Source organism: Rhynchophorus ferrugineus, unplaced genomic scaffold (genome assembly GCF_030347505.1).
Source record: "Rhynchophorus ferrugineus isolate W39M unplaced genomic scaffold, kcgeb_rfMv2 rfM3, whole genome shotgun sequence".
Classification (NCBI taxonomy): Eukaryota; Metazoa; Arthropoda; class Insecta; order Coleoptera; family Curculionidae; genus Rhynchophorus; species Rhynchophorus ferrugineus.
The window spans coordinates 22,524,858-22,549,728 of record NW_027472582.1 but is presented as its reverse complement, the minus strand read 5'-3'; the positions used below and the strand labels follow the sequence as shown (position 1 = coordinate 22,549,728).

At 28.2% G+C, this 24,871-nt stretch overlaps 2 protein-coding genes across 10 annotated transcripts; one reads left to right on the top strand and one right to left on the bottom strand.

The window, feature by feature from the left end:
- The first annotated feature begins 40 nt into the window (after window positions 1-40).
- Window positions 41-21,276, top strand: LOC143192798 (uncharacterized). Of its 9 annotated transcripts, none has more exons than XM_076398475.1 (19): window positions 41-380; window positions 912-1,013; window positions 1,071-1,252; window positions 1,316-1,476; window positions 4,085-4,229; window positions 4,295-4,431; window positions 4,560-4,684; window positions 5,617-5,706; window positions 5,765-5,989; window positions 7,450-7,608; window positions 7,662-7,774; window positions 7,831-7,943; window positions 8,120-8,242; window positions 8,303-8,982; window positions 15,666-15,788; window positions 16,122-16,333; window positions 16,427-16,631; window positions 16,696-16,828; window positions 17,551-21,276. In XM_076398475.1, the coding sequence occupies exons 1-19, from the start codon at window positions 279-281 to the stop codon at window positions 17,616-17,618; spliced, it is 3,198 nt and encodes a 1,065-aa protein (XP_076254590.1). In that variant the 5' UTR covers window positions 41-278; the 3' UTR covers window positions 17,619-21,276. The 9 variants fall into 9 exon arrangements, with proteins under 9 accessions (XP_076254590.1, XP_076254589.1, XP_076254587.1 ...); XM_076398474.1 differs by having other exon boundaries at window positions 15,654-15,788; XM_076398472.1 differs by having other exon boundaries at window positions 45-380; window positions 4,358-4,431; window positions 4,560-4,765; window positions 15,654-15,788.
- A 1,234-nt stretch (window positions 21,277-22,510) lies between these two features.
- Tango2 (Transport and Golgi organization 2) lies at window positions 22,511-24,289 on the bottom strand. Its single transcript, XM_076398467.1, has 5 exons — window positions 23,778-24,289; window positions 23,456-23,720; window positions 23,050-23,268; window positions 22,894-22,992; window positions 22,511-22,817 (listed from the first exon to the last, which is right to left on the bottom strand). The coding sequence occupies exons 1-5, from the start codon at window positions 23,914-23,916 to the stop codon at window positions 22,694-22,696; spliced, it is 846 nt and encodes a 281-aa protein (XP_076254582.1). The 5' UTR covers window positions 23,917-24,289; the 3' UTR covers window positions 22,511-22,693.
- Between the last annotated feature and the right edge of the window lie 582 nt (window positions 24,290-24,871).

The window sequence follows — 24,871 nt, the reverse complement described above, 5'->3', positions numbered from 1 at the left end:
ATTATTTTTTGTACTTCAAAAATATATTGGTTGATGTCGCTAGTCATACTGTCACATTCAGAAGTTTTGGTGAATGTCTAATAATAATGGCGGATGGTGGAAATGTGATTTTCTAAATGTTGTAGGTTTTTGGTAATATAAACTGTAGGCGATTTCGAAAGACTTTTTCGTGTCTGCATAGTGCCTTCGGAATCGTTCTAAATATGTACCAAATACTGTTACTGTGATTTTTTTGCGTTTTAAGTGAAAGCTTATTTTCTTCCATTGGGCTTTTGGACATGGCCCCATTGCCCGATAATGATAAAGCACCTGACAAAATCGACAAAAATAAACAAGAAAAATCAAAAGACAGATTAAAAGGATCTCATAAAGATGAAAAGGTAAGAACATTTTATAAATTGTTGGTAACGTTAGAATTTTTTAAATTTGTAGTATTACCTATGAATATTTATTTAATTTTATTTTGCCAAAATTCGCTCAAATTATATCTACTTTTGTTTATATAAGTATTTTTCATTTATTTTATTCGAATGTTTTCCAAATTAAAATCATGAATCTCTCTTGTCTTAACATTTTCACTCAAGGTCTCTTTAATTATATTGTTTTCATTTAATATTTTATTTTTAAAGGTTTTGTCGAAAATAATAGTATATTTATTAGTATATTTATTTATTAACATAGAACAGGTAGAACACAAAGTGTTTAAACCCATGTCACCAATTTTAATTTACCTTTTTAAATGTTAGAGATGAATTGTTAAATAAGATAACACCTTCAGAATTTTTAATTTTTTATAATTTATTATCCTTGATATTCATTTTCAATATTCTTTTCAATAATTCATAACTTTGTATTTTCAGCATTATTAATTCCTTATTATTTATTGAATATTTTATTATATATTTTTATAGACATTATCTAATCTAAACGATAGAGAACTTAAGGCTTTGCTGGATGAAGCCATAAATTATAAAAATCCTAAAGATCGTGAAGGAAAAAGTGAGCTGTTTAACGTGAGTATTTTAAAATTGTTCATAAAATATTTTGCTTACAGTTGACTTTTTATTCAGGATCTTTTGTTAGAGGCTGAAGAAACTGAACGTATAGCCAGAGCTACCTCAGCAGGAGGTTCAGAATTAGTTCGTCATTGTAACCCTACCGCCCGCAGACATCGTCCAAATGGTGGGTCTAGAGGCAGAAGGTATGGCTGTCCATCCAGTTCAGGCTTGGTTGGACGGTCAGTCAGTGAAAGGTTTGGTCAATAAAGACATTACAATAACATTACAAATCCTGACTTATAAGTGTTATTATTTAGGGGAACACATGGTGGTTCATTAGACAATTTGGCTAAAGAAGAATTATATGAAACTACTAGAAGATTAAGAGGTGGGAGAAAGTCAAGTACCAGTTCCAGTGGCGCTTCATCCAGCTGTGGAAGTAATCAAGTTAGAGTTAGTGCAAGACAAAGGGAAGGTGGTGAGTTTATAACAGTTAATTTTTGAGTAGTTAAGAATAAAATTAATTACTTTATTTATAATTAATCTATTATGATTTTGACATTTAATTAATTGTCATATTATATTTATAAATTTATCATGCATTTACAACTTATTGATTCAGCTATGTATATGTATATATGTTTACAACATTTACAATATAAGAGGGTATTGAACAAAAATCAACTAACTCTATACTATATTAATATGATCTATCTATACTATATAACATATACTTACTTTCAGTTTACCTGGTATAATTAAAAAAAGATATACAAAACATTTCAAGGCCATCATTAGTCGATTCATATTTTTTGCGCAGGATCGCCAATCCTGCAACCGAATTGACAGCTGCAGCCTAACCTTAAAATTTGCTTTTTTCACCGTCTTTCTTTCGTGTCATCGCAACGATATTTTTCAGTTTTTGGCCCTAATTAGGGCCCCGTAAACATCTAGAATGTGATTTAAGTAGTACTGTTTATATATACCGTCGAATAACGGGGTGATATTGAAAATTTTAACTTCAGTGTCATCGTAAGTTAAACTCTGGTCGCCGAAATTGAAACGTCATGGCGGAAAGCTTTCCCAACTTGTTGAAAAATTTCAGAGAAAACCATGCGATTGGCATTTCAGGTTGTACGTCCGGAAATCAGGTGAGATGTAAGTGACAGAGACCGACCAGGTCACAGATTTTCGGTACAGAACTCTGATTTGCCTTAGCCGCCGACGTAATCGATATTTGGGCCGCCTATGTCACCCAGTTTTTTGTAGGGGCCAATTTTAAGTTTTTCTTACTTATGCAACTGTTTTTGCAATTCTTTGTTTTTGAATCAATTCTTTATTTGTTTTTTAAATAAAAAAAGAAAAAACGAGGTCTTTTAGTTTCCAGTTTTTTGTCGGTTTGATGTGGCAAAACAGCTGATAAGAATAATAATATTCAGATAGTGTGCATTTTTTGCATAATTTTAATGCCACTGTTAAAAAAATAAAGCCTACCTTTAGTAATATAACAGAATATCTTGTTATTAATATTATTTTATTGTTAAATTCTATTTTTATAAATTAGTAACAGATAAGTCAATTAAAATAATTACTTCTTTTATCATGAATTATTTAGGAATCATTATTTTTTCTTTTACTGTTACATAACCTTTGATATATTAATCCTCATCTTCATTAAAGAAAATTTTAACATTTATGTCAATTACAGTTAATATAGACTATATTAAGCCTACAATTTTATTATGAACTAAGCTTTAATTTTAATTTAATTAACAATATAAATGATACATCATTTAATAATAATTATTATAATTTGGATATTTAAACTGTCAGAAAATTATTATAATTTCTTTATACCTGCAATTAAAAATAACATCAAAATACTAATTCTTAATATCATTGTCCTATGTACTCATAAATGTTATAAGTTGTAAATATAATTATTTAATAATTCTTTTGAGATAAAATATACTCAATGTATAAATGCAGTTTCTGCATTAAACCATTTTGCTATTTGGTTACCTTTAAGTAATAGCAAGTTAACTTTCCAAATTACTAGAATAACAGATGTTGCAGTAATATTATGACATTGAAACATGCAATTTGTGTGGGTCATGTGTTTTTAATGTATGGTCTTGATTGTAATTGTCCATAGTTATGATTCAAGAAAATTGAACAACCATCCTAGTCAAATCTATGACCAGGCTGTGGGTATAGTTATATGTCTTCTAAGTTGGTCTTTAAGTTGGTGATTCTCCAATTGTTAGACTTATAGTCGTTATGGAGCGTCATTTGGAGGTCATGTAATCAGTAGTCATTTATTTCAATTGAATGCATAATTATTTTGAGTTGTATCAATTTTGCGATGTGGAATTCAAATGTCAAAAAGATGACAACATTTTGAGAAATAATACTGTGCACAATTTTTCAGGGAAAAGTGGATTAAAAAAATCTGAAAATTAATTAAACACCCTTATATATGTAATAAGTATGTATAATAGGCAATGAAATAATGTGTACAACAATACTAAATTTAAAGTCTACATGTTTTAAAGTCTCCTTTTACCAACTATGACTTTATCTGGACTGAGCCTAAAGTTTAATGTGGGATCCGAACCACGGTCTTAGCATTAAGCCTACCGACTGGCGAGTGACCAACTTTAGAAATCATCCTAGAGACATCTGGTCTTACCCAGCCTGGTTACTGGCGTGACAGGGATCATTTTTCTTGTATTTTACATTCTTGCCTAGAATAATCACAAATATTAAGCAATCACAAACATAAATTTACGACCATGCCCCACCAAGATTTGAACCCGCGGCTATCGCAACAGTAGGAGGACCGTCCCATCACCTTTACCACTGCCACTGCAAGCCGACTTATACAATATATTTAATTAATCAATTTAGATTCATTAGTATTGAAAATAAAAAACTATAAAACTATCTTGTTATGAATTTGAAAGTTTACTTTAAATATGTTTAAATATTTTGTATTAATGGATGGTCAGACTTTTATATTTATTTATGCATTTAACATACATATCAGACATGCATATTTACTAACATCATAAACTAATTTATAGGGAGTCTTCCGTGCAATGTAAATGCTGGAGATTCGTCGAGGGACTTTTTTGATGAAACTAAAAGGCCAAAAGACGTTAAACAAAAAGGCTATACGGTTGTCGATATGGAAACTGAGGGTCTTCTAGAAAATGATCATCTACAAAGGTAATTTTTAAAAATGAATTTTGATATAAAATAAAACTATGATTAAGTAATCATTTTTTTCTTAGAAATTATGAGAAAAATATACAAGGCAGTAATAGTAATCAAAGTGGTGGTGGTGGTTTTTTCAGCCAAAGAGAAAATTCTGCTGTGACGACTATAACCGGACCTAAATTTACCACAAATGCAACTTTACAAATAAAATGTAAGTAAAATATTAAAGAACTCTTTAATAAATATTACATGTATTACTACTATCTTATACGTGTATAGTAAATAAAATAAGATACATTTAATAGATTTATTAAAAAATATGTTTATTCTCTATTTTAGCAAATTGTGCCTCCACCAACGTTACTAACGTTGATGAGTCCATACAACTTGCTCTTGAAAGTGGATCTGAAAAAAATGCTGACTCAAATTCCATAGCTAAAATGGTACCGGTACCGAAATACTCGGTAATAATATCACCATATATCCAAATTCTACTGAATGACAGGATTCTTAGCGACCTGGAAAAATCAGGGAATTCAAATACGGTTAGGGAAAGTCAGGACATTTTCATTCTAAATTATTCCCTAGTTGATTTTGATTTTTGTATATTTATTTGGTTTCATATTGAATCTGCAAAAGTAAATTTATTATTGAAGCACATTATGAATATTGATTTTCAAAAATAATACATTTTGTTACAGAATTTTGCATATAGTTAAATAAAAAAAGGTTTAATCAAAAATTGACTGCCCCCTATAAATGTGTACAATTATTGAGACCATTAAATGTTTTTTAGGCTTTGATAACTCTAAAATTCAATATTAGTTCCTTTTATTTTATAATTGTAATATTTCATTAAGTAAATAAATATACATAATATACTAAAGTTGACATGGGAAAATTTAAACATAAACATATTTATAGATTTATTTATTATTAAGAGTGATCAGAGTAATTTAATATTTTTATATTTAAAATAGCCTGTTATTTGCACAAATTTAAACATCTATCAATTTTCATTAACAAAATAGTATTTAAATAAAGTAAAAAGTAAGTAAAGTTTACTTTTCTAACAAATTTTTAATATGTTTTTTTATTTATCTAATTTTTAAAATGTCTAAAAATTGGTTTCATTATTTTAATATTTCTGGTATAAATCCTTCGCCCTCATTGAAAATTAAGAGTTGATGTAGGTTTACTATATTTTATGAATAGTAGTGTTTATATCTATGTAATAAAATTTATAAAGAATATCTTGTTGATCAATGAATAATCCATTTTGTGGAAAGAAAATTGATAGATGTAATATCGCTAAGAACCCTGATTGAGATTGACTTTAACATGTCCAGAATGTTTTAACTACTTCTTTCACGTAAAATAGTTCTTTTATTTTCAGAAAGTGGACGAAAACGGGAATGCTTTGCAACAAAACAAAGAAAAGAAGAAAAAGAAACAGGCTGAGGAAACCTTTGTGATGTCTCAAAATGTAAGGACTATATCATACAGTCATACAGAAAATGTATATTAATTGAAATAATTTTTAGATTGCAGGCCACAAGTCAGACATTATTAATAACATAGATGAATTAGTTCAATTTATTGAAGGTGATACAGAAAATAAGGCGCGTTCGACACAGTCCTCAAAATCTAAACAACTTCATAATCAACATAATTCCGATGATGGCGGATCCAGAACTTATAGGAAAAAACATTCAAAAATAGTTAGCAAAGAAAATGGTAGTACAAGTAATTCAAGGCATGAATTGAAGGTAAATGTATCTTATTAATGTAAATAAAATGTGCATTAATGGCAATAGTACTGTAGTAGTTTTATGGCTCACATAGACTTCAGATTTAATCTATAAAATTAGACATGGATTGAACTTTGACATTTGTATCGAAATTAATTTTTGATTGCTAAGTAAATGTTTTCAACTCAGCATTTCCATTGTTATGTAAATAAAATTCCAAATTTTTATCTAGAAATTTTCAAGTGGCAAATTTCATGTTAATGCTGAAAATTAAAATGTTGATACAATATTGGTAAAACAAAATGTGTTAATACAAGAATGAATTGAAAAGTAATTAAACCATAATATGTAAATATCTACTTATTAATTTATAAATATTATATTATTTATATAAAAATGATATGGTGGTTGCTATTTATATTTTAATCCTTGGCAATAATTGTAAGGCTCAATTTGACGTTTCCAATTGGAGGTTTGACCTTTATAACCATAACTGTCTTAATTTGTTGTACGATGATTTACGACTTTCGACGTGTATTATCAAGCCAGGACATCAATCAACTTACTTCGAGTTTTAATGATCATTCTTAGCCACTATGAACACGTTTTGGTATAACGAACTTAATAGTAGCCACAGTGCTCTTAATAATGAAATTCATTAAAGTCATCGAAAATCAGTTGTTGCGACCGAAAACTTTTGATGTGACACCGTGGGATTGAGCCATCCTTGGACGTTAATATGACAATCATCCATAAGACAGCTATGAAAACGATTTGTTCGCGTTGGATTCCGCATAATTTGACGGCAGTTCAAAAAGTTACTCCTGTCAATTGTTGCAAAGAAATGGTCAATAACTACCATCGCGCTGCATCAAAAAGCGTGTAACATCTATACAAATGACGAATCTTGGGTCTCTATATGTATAAGCCATAAACAAAATCACAATCCATCGTATAGACCTTCTAAAACGAGCTGATAATTCTTGTTTCTTCGGAATAACCGGACATGTAGCAGCCGTACCGTTAGATCAACGTAAAATGGTGAATTCTTAATGACACACAATCATTTGTTTACCAAAAGTTCTTCGTGAAATAAAAAAAAAGAAGCTACAACAGAGTCCACACATCGGCTGAGATTACCACTTATTATTTAACTGACCAGAAGGTCGAATTGATTAGTACACCCCAGAATTGGCACCAAATGCCTTTTTCCATTCCCGTATATCAAGAATACATTGGTTGGTTATCGTTTTTCAGTGCCCGAAGAAGCCGTAGATGCATTCAAAAATCATGTTTTGGAAGTAATGGAATAAGAACGGAAAAAATATTGGTGCGATTGGAGAAAGCTAAGTTCTAGCGCAATTCAAAAGTGTGTTAATCATCATAGCGAATACTTTAACGCTATTTTCGTTAATAAATTACTGTATTTTCCCTTGTAGGAAACCCTTGTATAAAACATATTTTATTATGCTTTACAGAAAAGCAACTCTCTTGGTGAAATTTCTGAAATGAAATTAGGCAGAGAATTTGAAGGCTTTAGTGGGAAAAGTTATGAAGACAATGAAAAAGTTGTTTTGAGAACAAACAAAAATACAACAGACAGAGCAAGGGAGAGGCGATCTTGGGGAAATGTTGAGGTATTTTGCACATAATTTACCGCTTTATTTCTAGGTAATACATTTATTTTCAGACTCCAACTTTCCAAAACTTTTATAATGCGTCTTCATTAGAACACTTGGAAACATCGACTGATAATTGGGTGGTAACTAGACCAAAGAAAAAAAGTAAAAAACGCCGCAACAGGTATATTTTGATTTTACATAAAATATATATTTGTTTGAAGAACTTTACTTTTTTAGTGTAAGTAGTGCTAGTGCTGCTAGACAAAATTCATTAAATAGTGGTATAACATCATCAGTTAGCAATGAAGAAGCTAGAAGTATGAGAGGACCATCTCCAGATCTTGGTGTTGGTAAGCAAGTGAAAATAAACTTATATCTTATTTTTATATGCAACATTGGCATATAACATTTCAGTAGAAAATATTCACAATTTCTGTCTAAATCTATGTTTACAAAAAAAAAGGTGTTTATATAAATATTTTCGAAATTATTCTGAGACATAGAATGTAAACCTTTACTGTTCCAGGTGCAAACAATGTAAAAACTACACGTTCGATGCCTCATAGCGAAAAGAGTAATGATTCATCTTCAGATGTGGATTCAGTGCATTCATTGCCTATGGATGGCCCTATATCTTATGCCGACATCGGTAATTCAACCACTCCATGTTATCAAGAAACAAAACCAAGAAGCATTTTTTATATTACAGCAAAGAACAGCGAAAAGAAAAAACCAAGCCCTGAAAAACAAGAAAAATCTCTGTCAACAAAAGAAAAATCACCTCAAGTTCCAAAACATGAATTTGACTTAAAATATCTTCATAAAGCCCATAATGCTTCTCCGTTGGACAAGTTCAATAGCTCGTCTGTGTCACCTAATGTAAATAATTCTAGTGTTAACAAAAATATTGTTCCTGATGTACATAATATTAAAAGTTTTCCTGCTATTACTGGAACAATAACCAAAACTTCTACTGCTGTGATAAGCTCTGCTCTGTCTCATCATAGTGGAATGACTACCATGACAACTGACAAGGCTGTGCAATCTACGCTAGCGTTTGAAGAATCTTTCGTTCGGGAGAAAACTTCAATCAGTAGTGTTAAAAATAATAATTCGGGTGTGCCCCTACAGATTGTAGAAACTCTCACGATCAGTGAAGTTATCCACAGTACTCCCGCAACAAATAACCTTGCTCCATTAACAACGGTGGCCACTTTAAATACTCCTGTCAGCAGTAAAAGGCAACCTTTACCAACACCCGGAGCAACTAATAAAACTAAATGCAACAAAGACACTTTAATGAACAGCGATACAAATAGAGATAGTTTAGGCTCGCAACATAATCAAATGATTATCGCCAGACAGAGCGAAGTTCAGAATGATTTACCGGTAAGTTTAATTTTTATATATAAATATATTCGTGATTATTTTATATAAATTGGAAGGAACATTATTTAGGATCATTGATAAAATAAACAGTGAACTCACCTCATCAAAATCTATGATGTCAAAACATTGCAATGTTGTTGCTTTTAACTTCCACTTTTAGTTTATTTTGACTTTTGTCTTACACCATTCTAATATAAACAAAATAATGTAAAAACATTTTAAAATAAATAATTTAAAAAGCTAAAGTTAAAAAGATAATTTATTTTAACATCATAGTACATCTAATGCACATCGAAGGACTACTATTAATTATTCAGCCACAATAGTTTGTAAGTTACAGTTATTATATTTATACTGGACTCTTTTCCAAACCACCTATGGTATCCCCTCGAGACCTAATACACTTACTTAACTATTGTATATCCAATGTATTTTACTTTCATTACTGAGCATATTTACCTTTTTATGTTTATATTCAAGGTTGTTTTAGTAACGCGTCATGGATATTTGTGATGTCGAAACATTGCAATGTTGCGGCATCAACTCTTGAGTTTTAGTTCACTTTGTCTTTGACATACAGGAAAATATCTAAATAAAATAATTGAACAAAAATGTTATCAAATATAATTTATTTTAATATTATAGTACATCTAATACATATATTATCGTACGACTTAAAACTACAATTAAAAACACTGGTATAATAGTTTGTGGGTTAGATTTGTTTTGTTTACATTGAACTCTTTTTCAGACCGTCCATGAGGTAGAGTTTCTAGGCGCGTTTTTTTATGTAGTAGTATCCCCTGTAGGCGTAATGAATCCACTTAATTATCAATTGTACATCTGAGTCATCTTGGTATTACTGTATATTTATTTCTTCTGCTACTATCTGTGTACACCATTCATCATTAATCGTTGAATTCTGCCTAATGCATTTACCATATCTACAAAACAGTATTCATTCTCTCCTCATATGTTCTATCCTAATGCTCATATTTAATTTTGTACAACTATAATCATATCTGTGCACACAAATCTTTTACGCCATACAATACCATTTTCTACAGTTATATTCAATTAATTATGTGCATACCTTTAGTTGTTTCCACTCTTATCACTCCGTCTCAGGAATTTCCAGCATTGCAGAGCATTATCAAATATCCTAAAAATTTCCTTCAGTCATTTTCACTTTCCGACTCACTGTCCAATTCACGGACTTCTAATCGGTCTAAAACATGTTCACGATTCCACCGTTTGTCAATTACTTCCTCTATATGTCTTATCGAGTTCATCCAAACCGACAACCGGTGTTATGGTTGACAATGCTTATTTCCACATATGCAAACAGTTCTTAATGGAATAAATATCCTTCTCGAGCAGCAATATATCCGCAATTAATTATTAATAAATATAATGACCAGCTAAACCTAATCGAATTCTATTGTAACTTTTACTTTTGTTGTCTTTACCCTTTTTTTGTTACTGTCTTACCAAGAGTGCCACAATGAACCATTTTGAAATATTCAAATTTCATCAAGATACACAAATTCAAATAGTTTATCTTCCTTAGTCTTATTTTATGCCTTTAAAAATTGAATTCTTTTTAAGGTAATGTCTGGAAGTTCCATTAGACCACTCCGAGGGTTATCTTTACACCATTTAAACCCTATGCCCTGTAAGAGTGTATGAAAGGATGTCTTACATCACTCAAAGAGCTGCACGTCCCTAATTCTTTTATGTATACTTTCCAAATAGACAATTTTCTCTAAAATAATTTTATTAAATTATGTTTATATCGATAAAATAGTTTGTGTACTTACTGTTCTTATACATTTCGTATATTTGGTCTCGAATAGAGCCAATATCAAGATGGTCTAGATTCGTCACCCGCTTTGTATGTAGACGGATTTTCTTTGGTATTATTCTTCATTTTGTAAGCGACGTTGTTCAAAGTATCCACACTAATATTTAACGCGGCAGCAACCCGCTAAAAATTATTTTCAATAAAATTGTAGGCGCTTATATTATTTAATATCATCAATAATTATCTCCCCAACGGAATTTACCAGCAAAAGGGGATCTCCATTATCTCGTTCCTTTTCGAAATAACCTATTAAAGCCGCAATAAATTTGTGACCCTAAATATCTATTGTTTTCGGCATTTTCAAAGTAATATGATTAGGGAGCGACTTAAAATTTATTACTAATCAAAGGGCTAAAATAATGTTTTCCGGTTTATAGCCTGCAGTAATTATAACTAATATTTTGAATAATTTAGCATACATCTGACAACCTGACGGCGACCAGGTGTCAGACTTATGCAAAATTCTTATAAGCAATAGTGATGAGAGGTTTTAACTCTTGCCTATACATTATTGTGGCTGTGTAATTAACTGTAGTTTTTAGATAACTATAATATTAAAATAAATTATATTTCATAACATTTTTGTTCCATTATTTTATTTAGATTAGAATTTTCTTGTATGTCAAAGCCAAACTGAACTAAAGCTCAGAGTTGATGACATTGCAATGTTTCGACGTCACAAATATCCATTACGCATTACTAAAAAAACTTTGAATAGATTTTATATATATATATATATATATATATATATATATATATATATATATATATATATATATATATATAAATTATAAATTTTAGTTGTTTCTGCTCTCATCACTCAGTCTTCACTCATCACTCAATATAACACTACTTTTCACAATTCCACCATTTGTCTATTTCAAGTCAAATATAGGGTGTTATTATAGATAATCCTTCTTTCCACGTTTGAACAGTTCTTGCTTTATATCTTTCTCGACCTGCATGTTTATTGTAGTAAACCTTTACAACATCCCATAATAGTTCTATTTGATAGAGTATAAAGTGATAGAAAGGATCACGTTACACTCTATGCTCATATTGTTCAGCCGTCTCATCTATTGTGTATCTTTTTTAATTTCTAAAAAAAGTAAATTAAATAAAACGCAATTCACTCATTAACATGGTATTAACATGGTTAACTTAATTTACGTTATGCAAGCAATTTCTTAATTACAGCCTTTTCCGATCCACTTGTTGGGATCTTTTCCACCAGTGTGATTTGGTATGATCCATAACGATAACAGATTTTTCTATGGTAGTCGCTTGGTAGACTTGGAGGAAAACACGAACTCTGCTCAAGGAATAAAACTATTCCTGTTTCTAACAATAAATTGATAATATAATAAAATTATATTAATATCTGCAATGAACTATTTAAAAACTATTTTGATTATCATCAGAACCTAATCAAACGCGTAACAAAAATGTTACGCTAAATTTTACCTCTTTCTGCCAACTTTTCTTGTCTTTAGACTCTTTTTATAAGTGTCTTGCTAAGGGTGGCCTAATGTTGTACACAAATTGAAATAAGAAACCTTAATTTTATTATATGCTTATAAAAATTGTATTGTTTTAAAAGCAATGTCAGGAAGTTACGTTAGACATCTCCTGGGTTATTTTTTACATCTTGATAGCGTGAGTTCACTGCTATTTTAAATACACATTATTACTTCTTGTAAATAATTGACCAATATAATTTGGATTATTGTAACCAATATATTAATATTTCTAGTATAATACTTTAAATACCTGTTTTCATTAACGTTATTTTTATTTAAAAAAATAACAGTTATACAACAATAAACTCCCAGTTATTTCCCATTCCTATAACTTAGATATTTAACCTATTTATGTTCGTAATAAGTCAAACTTTGAGGTTTTGAAATATTCATAACTCTATGTGACATATTATACATAGGTGTAATAGACCATTTTTAGGGGACTAAAATTGATCTATGAAATTGTTTACGATTTTTTTAAATATTGCCTTAAGAGATAAATTGTTTGTGTCACTTCTATTGGCTTTTTTTACCAAATACTATTAGTATGGAATCTTAATGGATCAACAAAGATTGACTTATATTCATCATTCAAAATAACACTTATGTTCATTTTGCATTTGTTTTTGTTTATACGCTTTTTTGCTTTTGGATTTTTTTGGGTATATGCTTTTTCTTAAACCTGTTCTTGTTTTAATTTATGCTTTAAATATGTGCTTACATTATTAAGTATTAATTTTCGTGCTGTGAATGTTACATGTTGCAAAAGACATTTAAAACAGTGTTAATTAAAGGTAATTTTTTAAAACTTTTGAAGCGTAAACTTATAATTAAAACTACCTTAAAGGATATTTTTTTCTACTAGTTATATTAAATTCAATATAAACTTATTAACGTTTTTTTTCAATTTATGGTGTACTAAATTAATTTACCAAAGGTATACCAATACGACTGTGATATTAACTCTAAAGTTATGTTGATATATCTATAAAATATAATTATATTATTTCTAATTTTTAAACACAGAAAACTGTTGGGATATCTGTGAAAGGTTCTAATATATTTTAAGATTTAAAACGCTAAAATACATTGCTAGTATCTTTTTACATATTATAACATATAATGGATGTTTGTTAATTTTAACTTTATATTAAATTAGATAATAAGATTATCTAGTTGATTAGTCAATATATTAGGTGCTTGCGTGTAATATAATAGGTGAAAATATAGAAAGAATGATGTTGGTTTCGCAGCGATTAAATCGTCGATCCATTTTCGCAATCCTTCAGCATTTCCAAACCGTGTATTTCATCGATCTAAACAAGTGGTGGTAATCAGAAAGTGTTGTCTGGTAAGTACATTGGGCACGGCAGAGCTTTCTATTCGAGCTTCTACAGTATTTTCTTCATAACTTTACATCATGATACATCGTTCAGTTTGTTCAATTGACGTTGGTATATATCTGTAGTAATAGTTTCATTTAGTTTTAGTAGCTCTATACCTTGATACTATATCTTGCTGATCCGTACATCCGATATATACATCAAGGCTTTATGGCCAGCTGTTTCGGTATCGATGAGTGGGTGGATGGGTTTTTGTCCAATAAGTCTTGAAATTCATAATCTTCCAGACAGTTCTTTGCCATTGACATTAAAATCGCAACTTTTTATAGTTGAAACCAAAAACCGAGAATATTGTTATGGCAGAACAGCATCGCCATAAGTTTCTAAAAGTATTTATTTGATTTTGATCAAATAACAGTATTGAATACTGATAATACTATTTGACCGTTTCATGATTAACGTTTGTACACACAAGTGGAAAGCTGTTATAACGATCGAAGTTAATAGTCATTTACATTCAGACTTCGTATTTTGATCAGTAGATATCGCTGTTCTAAATACATGTAAGCTCCTACAAATATTAAGTAATTATATTAATTTTTACCTATGTTAAAACATATACACACTTTAAAACAGATCTAAAACGTATAATCATATTTTATAACATCAAATAAATGTTTGTTAAAATTTTGTTGACAATTTATTGATAAAATAAATTGGTTTATAAGATTAATTATTAGAATAAACAGGAAATAAATGTGTTTCGTAAAGGTAAGAATACCGGGAATATTTCTGATTACAATATTATTCTAACCGTTCGCAATGCCTTTTGTACTCATTTATTAAATTCTTTCATTCTTTCTAGAAAATGCATCGGTACCCGAAAAATATTTGTTATTTTCTTGTGAACTACTCACTTTAAGTAAGAAATTTAAAGTGTCATTTGGTTTTAGTCTTCAGTTACAGAACGTCTATAATTATATTTATATTGATAAGCATTATAGCTTGTTTTTATTTACTTTGCCGTTAACTTCAGATTTATATACATTGAAATGTATTATATTGATATCACGCGTAGTTTAACGATAATTTATATAGAAACCCCACCCAGTGTGCGGTAATATTGTGATATATAATGGTAAGAAATCACCAATGAAGTATATGTTTTATATTTACTTTTTTGCTTATTATTTTTCTGCATTTATAATATACATTATGTTTTCGTATTAACAATAGTTTATTAATTAATACTTTTAATTACTGAATATGTTGCTTCCCGTTTAAACTAACCAAGAAATAATCTTATAATTTTAATAACTAATTAAGTAAAGTAAAAATAAAGGCTAAATAACACGTCTGAAAATATAATAAAGTATCTCATAATATAATATCTAAAAAATTTATATTATCGTTTCAAAAATGGTCATAACATTTTCATGTTATTTAAATATTATGTTTAGATTGAGTTTGTTAAAAATGTATACGAATAATATTTACTATTTTGCTGTCAAACATAGATATGATGTAAAATCTGTACTTTTAAGTTTAATGTTTAAATTAATCGATAATAATAATATATTCTCAGATAACGTATATCAACAAAAGCTGACATCAGCATTATCAGATATGATATACAAAGGACTTTCCAAAATAGCAAATATATATATATATATATATATATATATATATATATATATATATATATATATATATATGTATATCGTATATGTGATTTAGAAATTAAAAGAATTCAAATGTATAGATTATTATATTATATTTTCTACAGGTAACCGAACTTTTAATATCTAGACGGGTAATGTATTACAGTAGCACCACAGTGCGTTTCATTCGCATACACCCAAAAGCATCATTTCCAAAATCGAAAAAGAAAATCAAAATGCACTATCCATCAATCATATAACCATATTCTCAACCTTATTCCAGTTCTTTTCACAGCTCATGAGGGATACGGCTCAATACGCAACCCAACGAATGCCACCGGATATTATGGACGTGTCCACTATTGAAAAATTGCACTTCATGAATTGTTCACTTCCACAAATCATTCCCGGACAATGTGTAAGTAGCACTTTTTATTCTTTGAAATGCATATTAAATCGGTACATTCACATTTCCTATGTTAAATGTTAAGTTTGACAATTTTAATATTAATTTATGACATTTTTTAATATAACTTCATGCCTAATAATGTATTTGTGTAAGACGTTCTTTGAAAAAGTGAGAACTGTCCTTGATCTATGGGATAAAGCTGTGGGTAAAGATTTGAATAAAAATAAGGGTGTATTTTCAAAAAATATGTAACCATGCTAACACTTATAGCTTATATATACAACTATACAGTATGATGAGTTTATATTACTTTTAAATTGAAATATTTTTTCTTCTTTTAAGAGTGCAGCAAATAATTCAACTCAGATGTCTTTTACTAATCTGTCAAATACAGTAATTGCTCGGGAAAACATTGGTAATATAAATCACAACAAGAACAAGAGAAAAAAAGGGGGAAATAGTTCCAAAATGAATGGTCCAAAAGATGAGAGTGGACTTTCTTCTGTCTGTGATAGTAATTTGGGAGAAAGAAACATAAGCAGTATTCTTAACGGGTATGATTTTATAATTATATATTTAAATTATTTGTTTGGTTTGATCCAGTTTTAATATTATAACTTTATAGAACGTTTTCTAACATTTTTTAGAGTATCGGATGAAACTTTTTCCTCCCCTGAACCAAGTAACCAGCCAAATAGCCTCCCACCAGTTGTTATTCTATCAGGGCATAATAAAGATGTGCCTTCCGGTCTAGTGTTTGGTTTTGATATTAACGAGCAACTATTATTAGAAGATACCAGAGGAGGTGGCGAAATCAATTTTATAGTTAATACACAGAATATTAGTGAGAATGTAAATAATTATTATTGATTTTAATGTATTTATAACACTTGAGAAATTAACATTTTATTTGCAGAGCAATGAAAATACGTTAGAAAGATTAAATTACAGTAAAGGTGAAGAACTGGCTAAACGATATAAACCCCCTATTAATGATAAAAATCAGCCAAAACACAATCACGAAAAAATTGTTAGTTTTATATCTCATGGTAAGTATTATAACATTATTACTTATTATATTATTATTATATTATCATTATAACTTATATGATTTGTTCTTTCATTCAATCATTTGCTTAAATTATATTATGTAATAGCAGTTACTGAATTTTGTTTATAAATATTGTAGTTGGGCTCCAATCAAGTTTTTATTATATTTTGCTGAAAGATTAGAGTTTGTTCAGTTTTTACTATACATATTAATACATAATTATTATATAATATTTCTTACGAGAATTAACTTGAAACTTGAATTATGATAACCAACATAATTTAGGAGTTCGCAATTTTGCGATACTATGTTGATGATTACCATTGTAGTTTCATATAATTTTTCGTCAGTTTAAATTATCTTTCACATATATTGTAAATTCTAGGCTACCGTTATTGTGCAGTAAAGTGGGCTTGCCGTTTTCTATCAGATTGATTAATCAAAGTTGATCACTAGTGATGGTTTCATTTGATCAATTTATGAATTTGTCGTTTTAAAATGCAATTGCTGATCGGCTTGCACATATATCACCAAATTTGTTTTTTTTTTGTTTGGTCATTTTCAGTCAAGTGCTGTTATTTTTAACTGTTGTTGCAAATTCTTTGTATTAACTATTCTGAAATTACGTACCTTTCAATAATATTGTCTGATTATGCCTAATTTTTTAATTCCTATTTGAATTTTCAATTGATATTTTCATCTAATTTTTTTCTTTTTCAGCTTGGGACAATATAGTGAGCCAAAATGTTCAATATTTTTCAGACGAGTTATACAAAATCCAGGGCTAGTCTACCTGTGCTAGTGATAAAGTGAGACTTTAACATTGTAGATATATGAAAGTGCTTAAAAACTTTTAGTAATATAAAGAATAAACTTAATTTATATAATTATCGAAGAGTACCATACCAAATACTAGTCACGATTTACGAGAATCAGTAGGACTTAAGTGTTTTAAAAAAATGCGTCGAAAACAGGAATATAAGATTTTACATTTGAATATTTTGAGATTTGTTTTAGGGACTATTCGATCGATGTAACAATGTGATTGATAAATAATATAGCATAAGCGAAGAGTACGCCTGAATTAGGTAATAACAGTACTATTTAAAAATGTCACTACAGTCAGCAATATTGCAGAGTAGCTAACGATTATGGCCCCAAGATGTCGATTATTTCATTAAAACATTTTGGGGCCCCTTTTTATTTTTTTAAGACTAGCTTAATTAGGCGAAACTGATGCAAATTTTGTCAAAAAAAGAATTTTTGGCCCTTATAATTGAATGGTTACTGGTTATAATTAAACAAAAAATCATAAGTTTCATTAGTTTTTGTTATGAATATCTCTAAAATATTAACTAATAATAAACTATTAAATTAACACAATTGTTAATGAATCAAGTGGTTCCTATTTGCATTATACGTTCTGTTGAATTAATGAAACCATTGATTGCTTACAATTTATTAGTAAACTATATGGTATATAGAGAATTAATTGGGACCACTCCAGCTCATTTTTATTCTAACGCTGTTTATAGTACATTCAATATATGCATCTTTTTTTTTGAAGTGACTGTAATTTGGAGTTAAATAACTTGGTTTGCGTTTTTTGATTAAAAGAATATATATTATAGCTTTTATATTAAGACTTCATATTCAAATTAGTTTAATGTTTTCTGTAGTTAATTTTCTTTCACATACACAGTGTTAAATGTCGCTTTTCACCATACACTGGTTATTTATACCTCAATACACTTACAATAATACATCAGTAATACTTTCTAAAATATACAGTATTTATCTTGTTAAAGGAAAAAGTGAAATAAAGAAAATGTAGGTAGGCTAATATTAAAGCAAACAAATAAACAGTTAGTTATTTCAAAACTCATTTTGAAAAATATATGGAACACACTGTAAACATATAATCAGTTTGCTACGTTTTGTTGTTGCTTTTTCCAATAAAAATATCAAAAAGTGACAAAAAGAAAAATTTATATATATATATATATATATATATTGTAAAAAAACTCTGTATATTTTATTAGATAGATGTAACAAGAAGGTAAAGAATTATGAGTAAGCTTTAAAAAATGCAAAAAGGCGCAACATTGTTAAAGCAAAAACATTGTTATATAATGAACACTTTTAGTCATGGCTGTATTTATTTACACTATTTGATTTTTCCATTTATCCAAGCAATTTTTTATCAAAATTATACAAGATGTTCCATAATAGTTTTAATACAAATTTATTTGGAATATTTCTGAAAAAAATACCAAATTTATAATGCGTCTCATATATATTTTAAAATAAGTTATCGCATATTTTTGCACGGTATAATTTAATTTCTGCAGCTTTTTTCTACTTTTTACTGAGTATCTTGTTAAGTTTTTTGATGTATTAAAACAATTTTCTCATATCTAACGGTATTTTTTCTAAAATATTCTCATAAATAGATATAATTAAATCTGCGTGTTATTATTTATTTATATTTATAGAAGAACCTTTTTATTTGTATTTTCTTTTGCTTGTAGAATATAAAGACAGTTGTTTAAATCTTAAACAGATCCCTTTAAAATATCAACATTTTTTATGTATTTAGTAATATCCATTATTGTCATTAAATTCAAATTATTTTTGCATTAGAAAGAATAATAATCACCTTTTATAATGCCCTGGGTGGGTAGAGGTTAATTAATTTTTGTTCCATAGTCATCAGAATATTGAAGTGCTGATTGTAATTATTGTATATGATAGATAACTATTTATTTCAACAGGATGATGATTAATGAAGTTATCTTATTAATTGTAAATTACAGTGCTTATTATTTATGTTCAAAGATGCATTTTTTATTGTTAACTAAAGAATTTAAAATTGAAATAAAAAGTTTGTGGGTATGTAAAACAAGCAATTAACTGGAGATTGAAATACATAAGCTGTATTATTATATATGTATAAAATGTCTATTAAGAATATAAATATGTTTTTAATTTTTAGACCAATGAGATTGAAATATAAAAAAGAGGGCTGTTTTATAGAGTGAACACTCTGAACATTTTCAATAAGAATAAAGTTTAGTTTGCTATAATTAATGTTTAATTTATGGGAAATTGGTATCTTCTCTGGAATAAAATTTTAATGCCGTTAATTCATTGTTACTAGCAAAAGATGGAAAAGCTTTGTATGAATGCGCGTCATTTTAGATGTTTTTAACTGTAAAAAATCACATTGTAGCATATGATAAATACATTTATATATAATCTTATAGTTACAATGAATTAAGGCTCTGTAGAAAGCCAGTCATACTTTATGGACAACCTATGTACACAGATGTATTTACAGAGATTTATATTGACACTTTTCCATAAAACATATTTGTTTTTTTTATAACGCAAGGTAACAATGCAGTGTTATCTGTTTTGTACATTGTCGCTCATCAAATATAAAAATATTTTTAATTGATCTAATCAAGAACTGGTAAAGATTCATAGACAGCCTGTACAATTGCAGTCAAACAGTGGGTATGTAAGTATAGCAAATTTATGATTAACGTGGATGTCGATAATCTTCAGTTTTACTGTAAGAGCAGTATATTTTACATAATGATTAATATAATAGTCATAAATTTACGAGTTTGTGATTAAAGAATAATATTCTGTTGAATAAGTTGTTGCTTTTTTAAAGAAGTATATTTCATTACTCTACGGCATTTGGGTTGGTCTTTCGCCTGAAACCCACTAAATGGCTTCATTGCAAGTTCAGTTGTCTGTGATATAAAACAGAAATGTAAACTTTGTATAAAATGCTAAACATAAAAAAATGGACAGACACACTATAAACATTTAATTTTTAAAATTGCCAATTATTTTTTGACATTAATGTTATCGGCTAGAGATTCATATATAGGTTTTATACGATATATAATTAATTCTGATTATAATTTACACGCATTGAAATATTTGAATTTCCAAAGTTTTTCAATGTGAGTAAATTTAGAAAATCATAACCAAAATTTGTATCATAATTGTTATGTTTTGTTTTTTTATTATTTATATTATTTTTTGAAAGCGATAGTTCCTTTACGTTTTGTCAAACATTTTTATATCAAAGATTTCTTTTCAGGACTCTGGCAGTTTCTATTTTTATATAAGGATGTTTCATTTGATTTTGCCTTATGATTATATATTTCATATGTATTGCTTTTACTTTCATAAACGTTGATAGTATCTATATCATATATACATTATACACATAATTTTTAAACAACAAATGAAGCATCTTAAGTAAAAAAAAATATTGCGGGATCTACTAATGAGCTCCAAACTACTGTATATTTCATTATAACATCAACTTGATTGTTGTGATTTTTTTTCAAAATAAATTCAAGAACTTTTAATGACATTTGCTTTATAAGAAAACAAAATAAATGGTTATTTATTCTAAGAAAACTGTCTTTAATTTAATAATAAAAATCGTCATAAATGTTTAAATATACTTGGGATATCCCACATGTTTTTGACGATGAGTCAATTGGATTTAATCGATAATATAAACTTCTAAACAAAATTGTTCTTGTTAAGCATAAAGTCTATCCAAAGTTAAAAATACTATGAGAGAGAACATACATTAAAAATTTAAACAGCAGAAACTACTTAGTCAAAATAATGCATTGTACAATATTATAAAATGCGGTCCTCCTATTGTTGCGATAGTCGCGGGTTCGAATCCTGCTGGGACATGGTCGTAAATTTATGTTTGTGATTGTCCGGGGCAAGAGTGCAAAATTCGATAAGGAAAATGATCCCAGTCATGTCAGTAACCAGGCTGGGCAAAGCCAAATGCCTTCTGGGATGATTTCTAAGTTGGTAAAAGGGGACTTTTAAAAGGGAAAAAAAATATATATAGTAGTATATATATATATATATATACAGTTTATTATATATATATATATATATATATATATATATATACAGTTTATTATATATATATATATACAGTTTATTATTCTGTGATTACTTTTTAGATAATTTCCATTGATGTCATTGTGATTGTCATTAGGCTACGACGTTTCAAAGATTAAATTCAAGACAATAATTAGGCTTTATTTTTTATAACTTCCATATTGATTGAGAATTAATAATAACATGTATAGTCAAAATTTTAAAGATCTCCAACTACTAGCCGATAAAATACCATTTACAGAACCTTTTTTTGGAAATTATGGAATCCGAAGATTTTAAAATGACACTTTCATTTTACTATAAAAACTATTTTAATTTAAGGAAATAAGTGGCGAGCACATAACGATACTAAAGGTTTAAATCTATTATAATACCCTACGTCTAGACGCCACACTTACCACATCATTCAATCATAAACAAACCACCTCCTTTCTTCAAATATTTATTTTTCGTAGCCAGGATCAGTTGCGTGATATACCTTATAATGATAATAATGTAATGTCGATATAATATTCTTTGGATAACATGGATTTTGGACTAAGTCGGTATAAATAAAAAATATGCAGGGCTAGAAGAATAATTACTAACTTTGGTAATATATTTTTACCATAATTTTGCATGTATTAAGGTATTTGTATTTTGATTATAAAAATTAAAAATAAATAAAAATGGTTAATATAGTCAGAATATGCTTTATAGAGGATAAATTATATTTCTAGAATAAAATGGAATATTTATTGGTCTAAAAATAACAACTTTTATTATAGTCTATTTAAATACTTGACTAGAATAGAATAGAAAATTAAACAATGTTAATACTAATACAAGAGTAATATTACCCAGATAACAATAATTTCTGTCTGAACACCATTTATCACCATTAAATAAAATTTAATAAAGTCTTTTATAATAATCTTTTAATAACACGTGTATTCCATTTTAAATTGTCTACATCTATAGGTTCTTCCAAAGTAACTTCAGTAAATTCTAAATTCCATTCTTTATCTATCAATATAATAGTATGTGTCCTAAGAATAAAAATAATTAATTTAAGATGTAATAAATAAACAAAGATGTAGTAAGTTTATTAAGTGAAATAATGACCTAGTTCCATAACCAGCTTCCTTGAAATCTACAAATATAGATGATAACTTTTCCAATGCATGCACACTCCTTCTTTCTAACTCCTTATCAGGTAAGTACCTAAGAATTATTGTAAATAAAATTTAATACATACATACTTATTAAATATATACATACTTGGTTGGATCTTTTAACAAGGATAACAGTTCGTTCTTTAATTTTGTTCTTTCAAAATTTTGTTGAATTATATCTTCAAAACGTTCTTTACCATGAAACACTTTCATGTACGGACTTGAAACTGGACTGTTACCAAATCCTAATGTGTGTTTACCATCATACACAGAATCAATTTGAGGAAAATTACTATGATGATAGATTTGAATTGAACCATCAATACTACAATGCATAGGTATACATTTTTTTAAAATGTGACCAATAACATTAAAAATAATTTTACTAATTTTAAAGTATTAAATGATAAATAATTTGTGGCACATCTGATATTTTCTTTAATATGTGATGACTTACACTATTGCCCTAATTAAGTGTGTTAAATATACATAACATGAAATTAAAGTATTACCTCAACTCAACAGCAACTAGATTATAGCCACTATATCTTAGTCCATTTCTACTTAATAATTTTACATATTCAGGATAATTCAATTCACTTTCTAAATAATCAATTACTAATCTACCACGTCCAGTTGGGTTGTCTACTTTTGGGCAATTTGATATATTGGTTAAACATGAAAAACAGTGTTTCATAGTTTCACCAGTTTTCGAATTAATTTTACTTTTAAATCCCAGCCAAGATCCACCTTCTCTGCCTGGCTCCATATCTCTACCTGTAAATATATGTTATCTATAATTGTAAAACAATTAGTTATTAAAAAATATTTTACCAGCTATAACTTTAGTTTCAGGGCATTGGTATACAGGCTGAGCAGGCCTTTTATAGAATTCATCTCTATTTGTAGCTATTATAAGTCTATATTCATTTTCTTCAGGTTTGGGATTAGTATGAACGAATAAAATACACATATTGAAATACAAAATTAAAATGAGACTTACTGAACTTTAATCTGTACCGCCTTAGTAATGAGACAATTACTTTTTAATAACAAGCCAATTTATTGGAAAAACTACAGTAAGTTCGACTGTTTAAAACATATATATATATATAGCGAATTGTGTTTATTTATTTCTTATCTAACAAAATAAACGTAATCCGGAGATAACAATAAAGGGTACATGTGTATAGGTCCGAAAATAATAAAAACTCAATTTTTATTACTAGTATCACTAACTGATATAACTTGACTACTCAAAGATGTTATATATGGGAATTTAATTAAAGATATTTCTTAACACACAATTGCTTGACCCGTTTGAAAACAAAATATGAAATATCAGCTGTTTCAATGTCACATTGTTTTGAAACTTGTCAATTCCAAGGAAAATTTGGGCAAATGCTTAAGTACTGAGACCAAAAACAAAATTCAGTTCTGTATCTGACCTTGAAGTTGTAATTGTAATGTACTAACAATTTTACTTACATTATTATTAAAACAATGAACGATCAAATATATAGAAGCTTTATATTAATATTTTTGACTCGACATAAACATGTTTTGTTTAGATTATGATATAAAGAATCAACGTAATATTATAAACGTGCCTAATAATATTCATTAAATTTAATTCAATTGCTTTAAAATTTTTAAGTACTAATTATTATTTAAATCACGTTGTAAACTATTTAATTAAAAGTATATAACTATATATAAATAATTGATTTTTTAGAATGGAAAATTAACCAATTTTATTAAATAAAATGTATAGTTTTTCACTGGCCATAAATTAGACAAATAAAACTGTGTCCCACTATTCGAGTATTCAATTAGATCACTTTTTGTTAGAAGACGCAAGCTAAAAGTTAAAAATAAGCAAACACATGTTTCCCGCCAAGGCTGTTAACCGAACCTTTTATTATATT

Coding starts and splice junctions, on each gene's coding strand:
- LOC143192798 (XM_076398470.1), top strand. CDS start 279: ATGGCCCCATTGCCCGATAATGATAAAGCACCTGACAAAATCGACAAA. Junction 381..911: donor GATCTCATAAAGATGAAAAG/GTAAGAACATTT, acceptor ATATTTTTATAG/ACATTATCTAATCTAAACGA. Junction 4,766..5,616: donor AATCAGGGAATTCAAATACG/GTTAGGGAAAGT, acceptor TTTTATTTTCAG/AAAGTGGACGAAAACGGGAA.
- Tango2 (XM_076398467.1), bottom strand. CDS start 23,916: ATGTGTATTTTATTCGTTCATACTAATCCCAAACCTGAAGAAAATGAA. Junction 23,721..23,777: donor TGAAACTAAAGTTATAGCTG/GTAAAATATTTT, acceptor ATATATTTACAG/GTAGAGATATGGAGCCAGGC. Junction 22,818..22,893: donor GAAGCTGGTTATGGAACTAG/GTCATTATTTCA, acceptor TTTTATTCTTAG/GACACATACTATTATATTGA.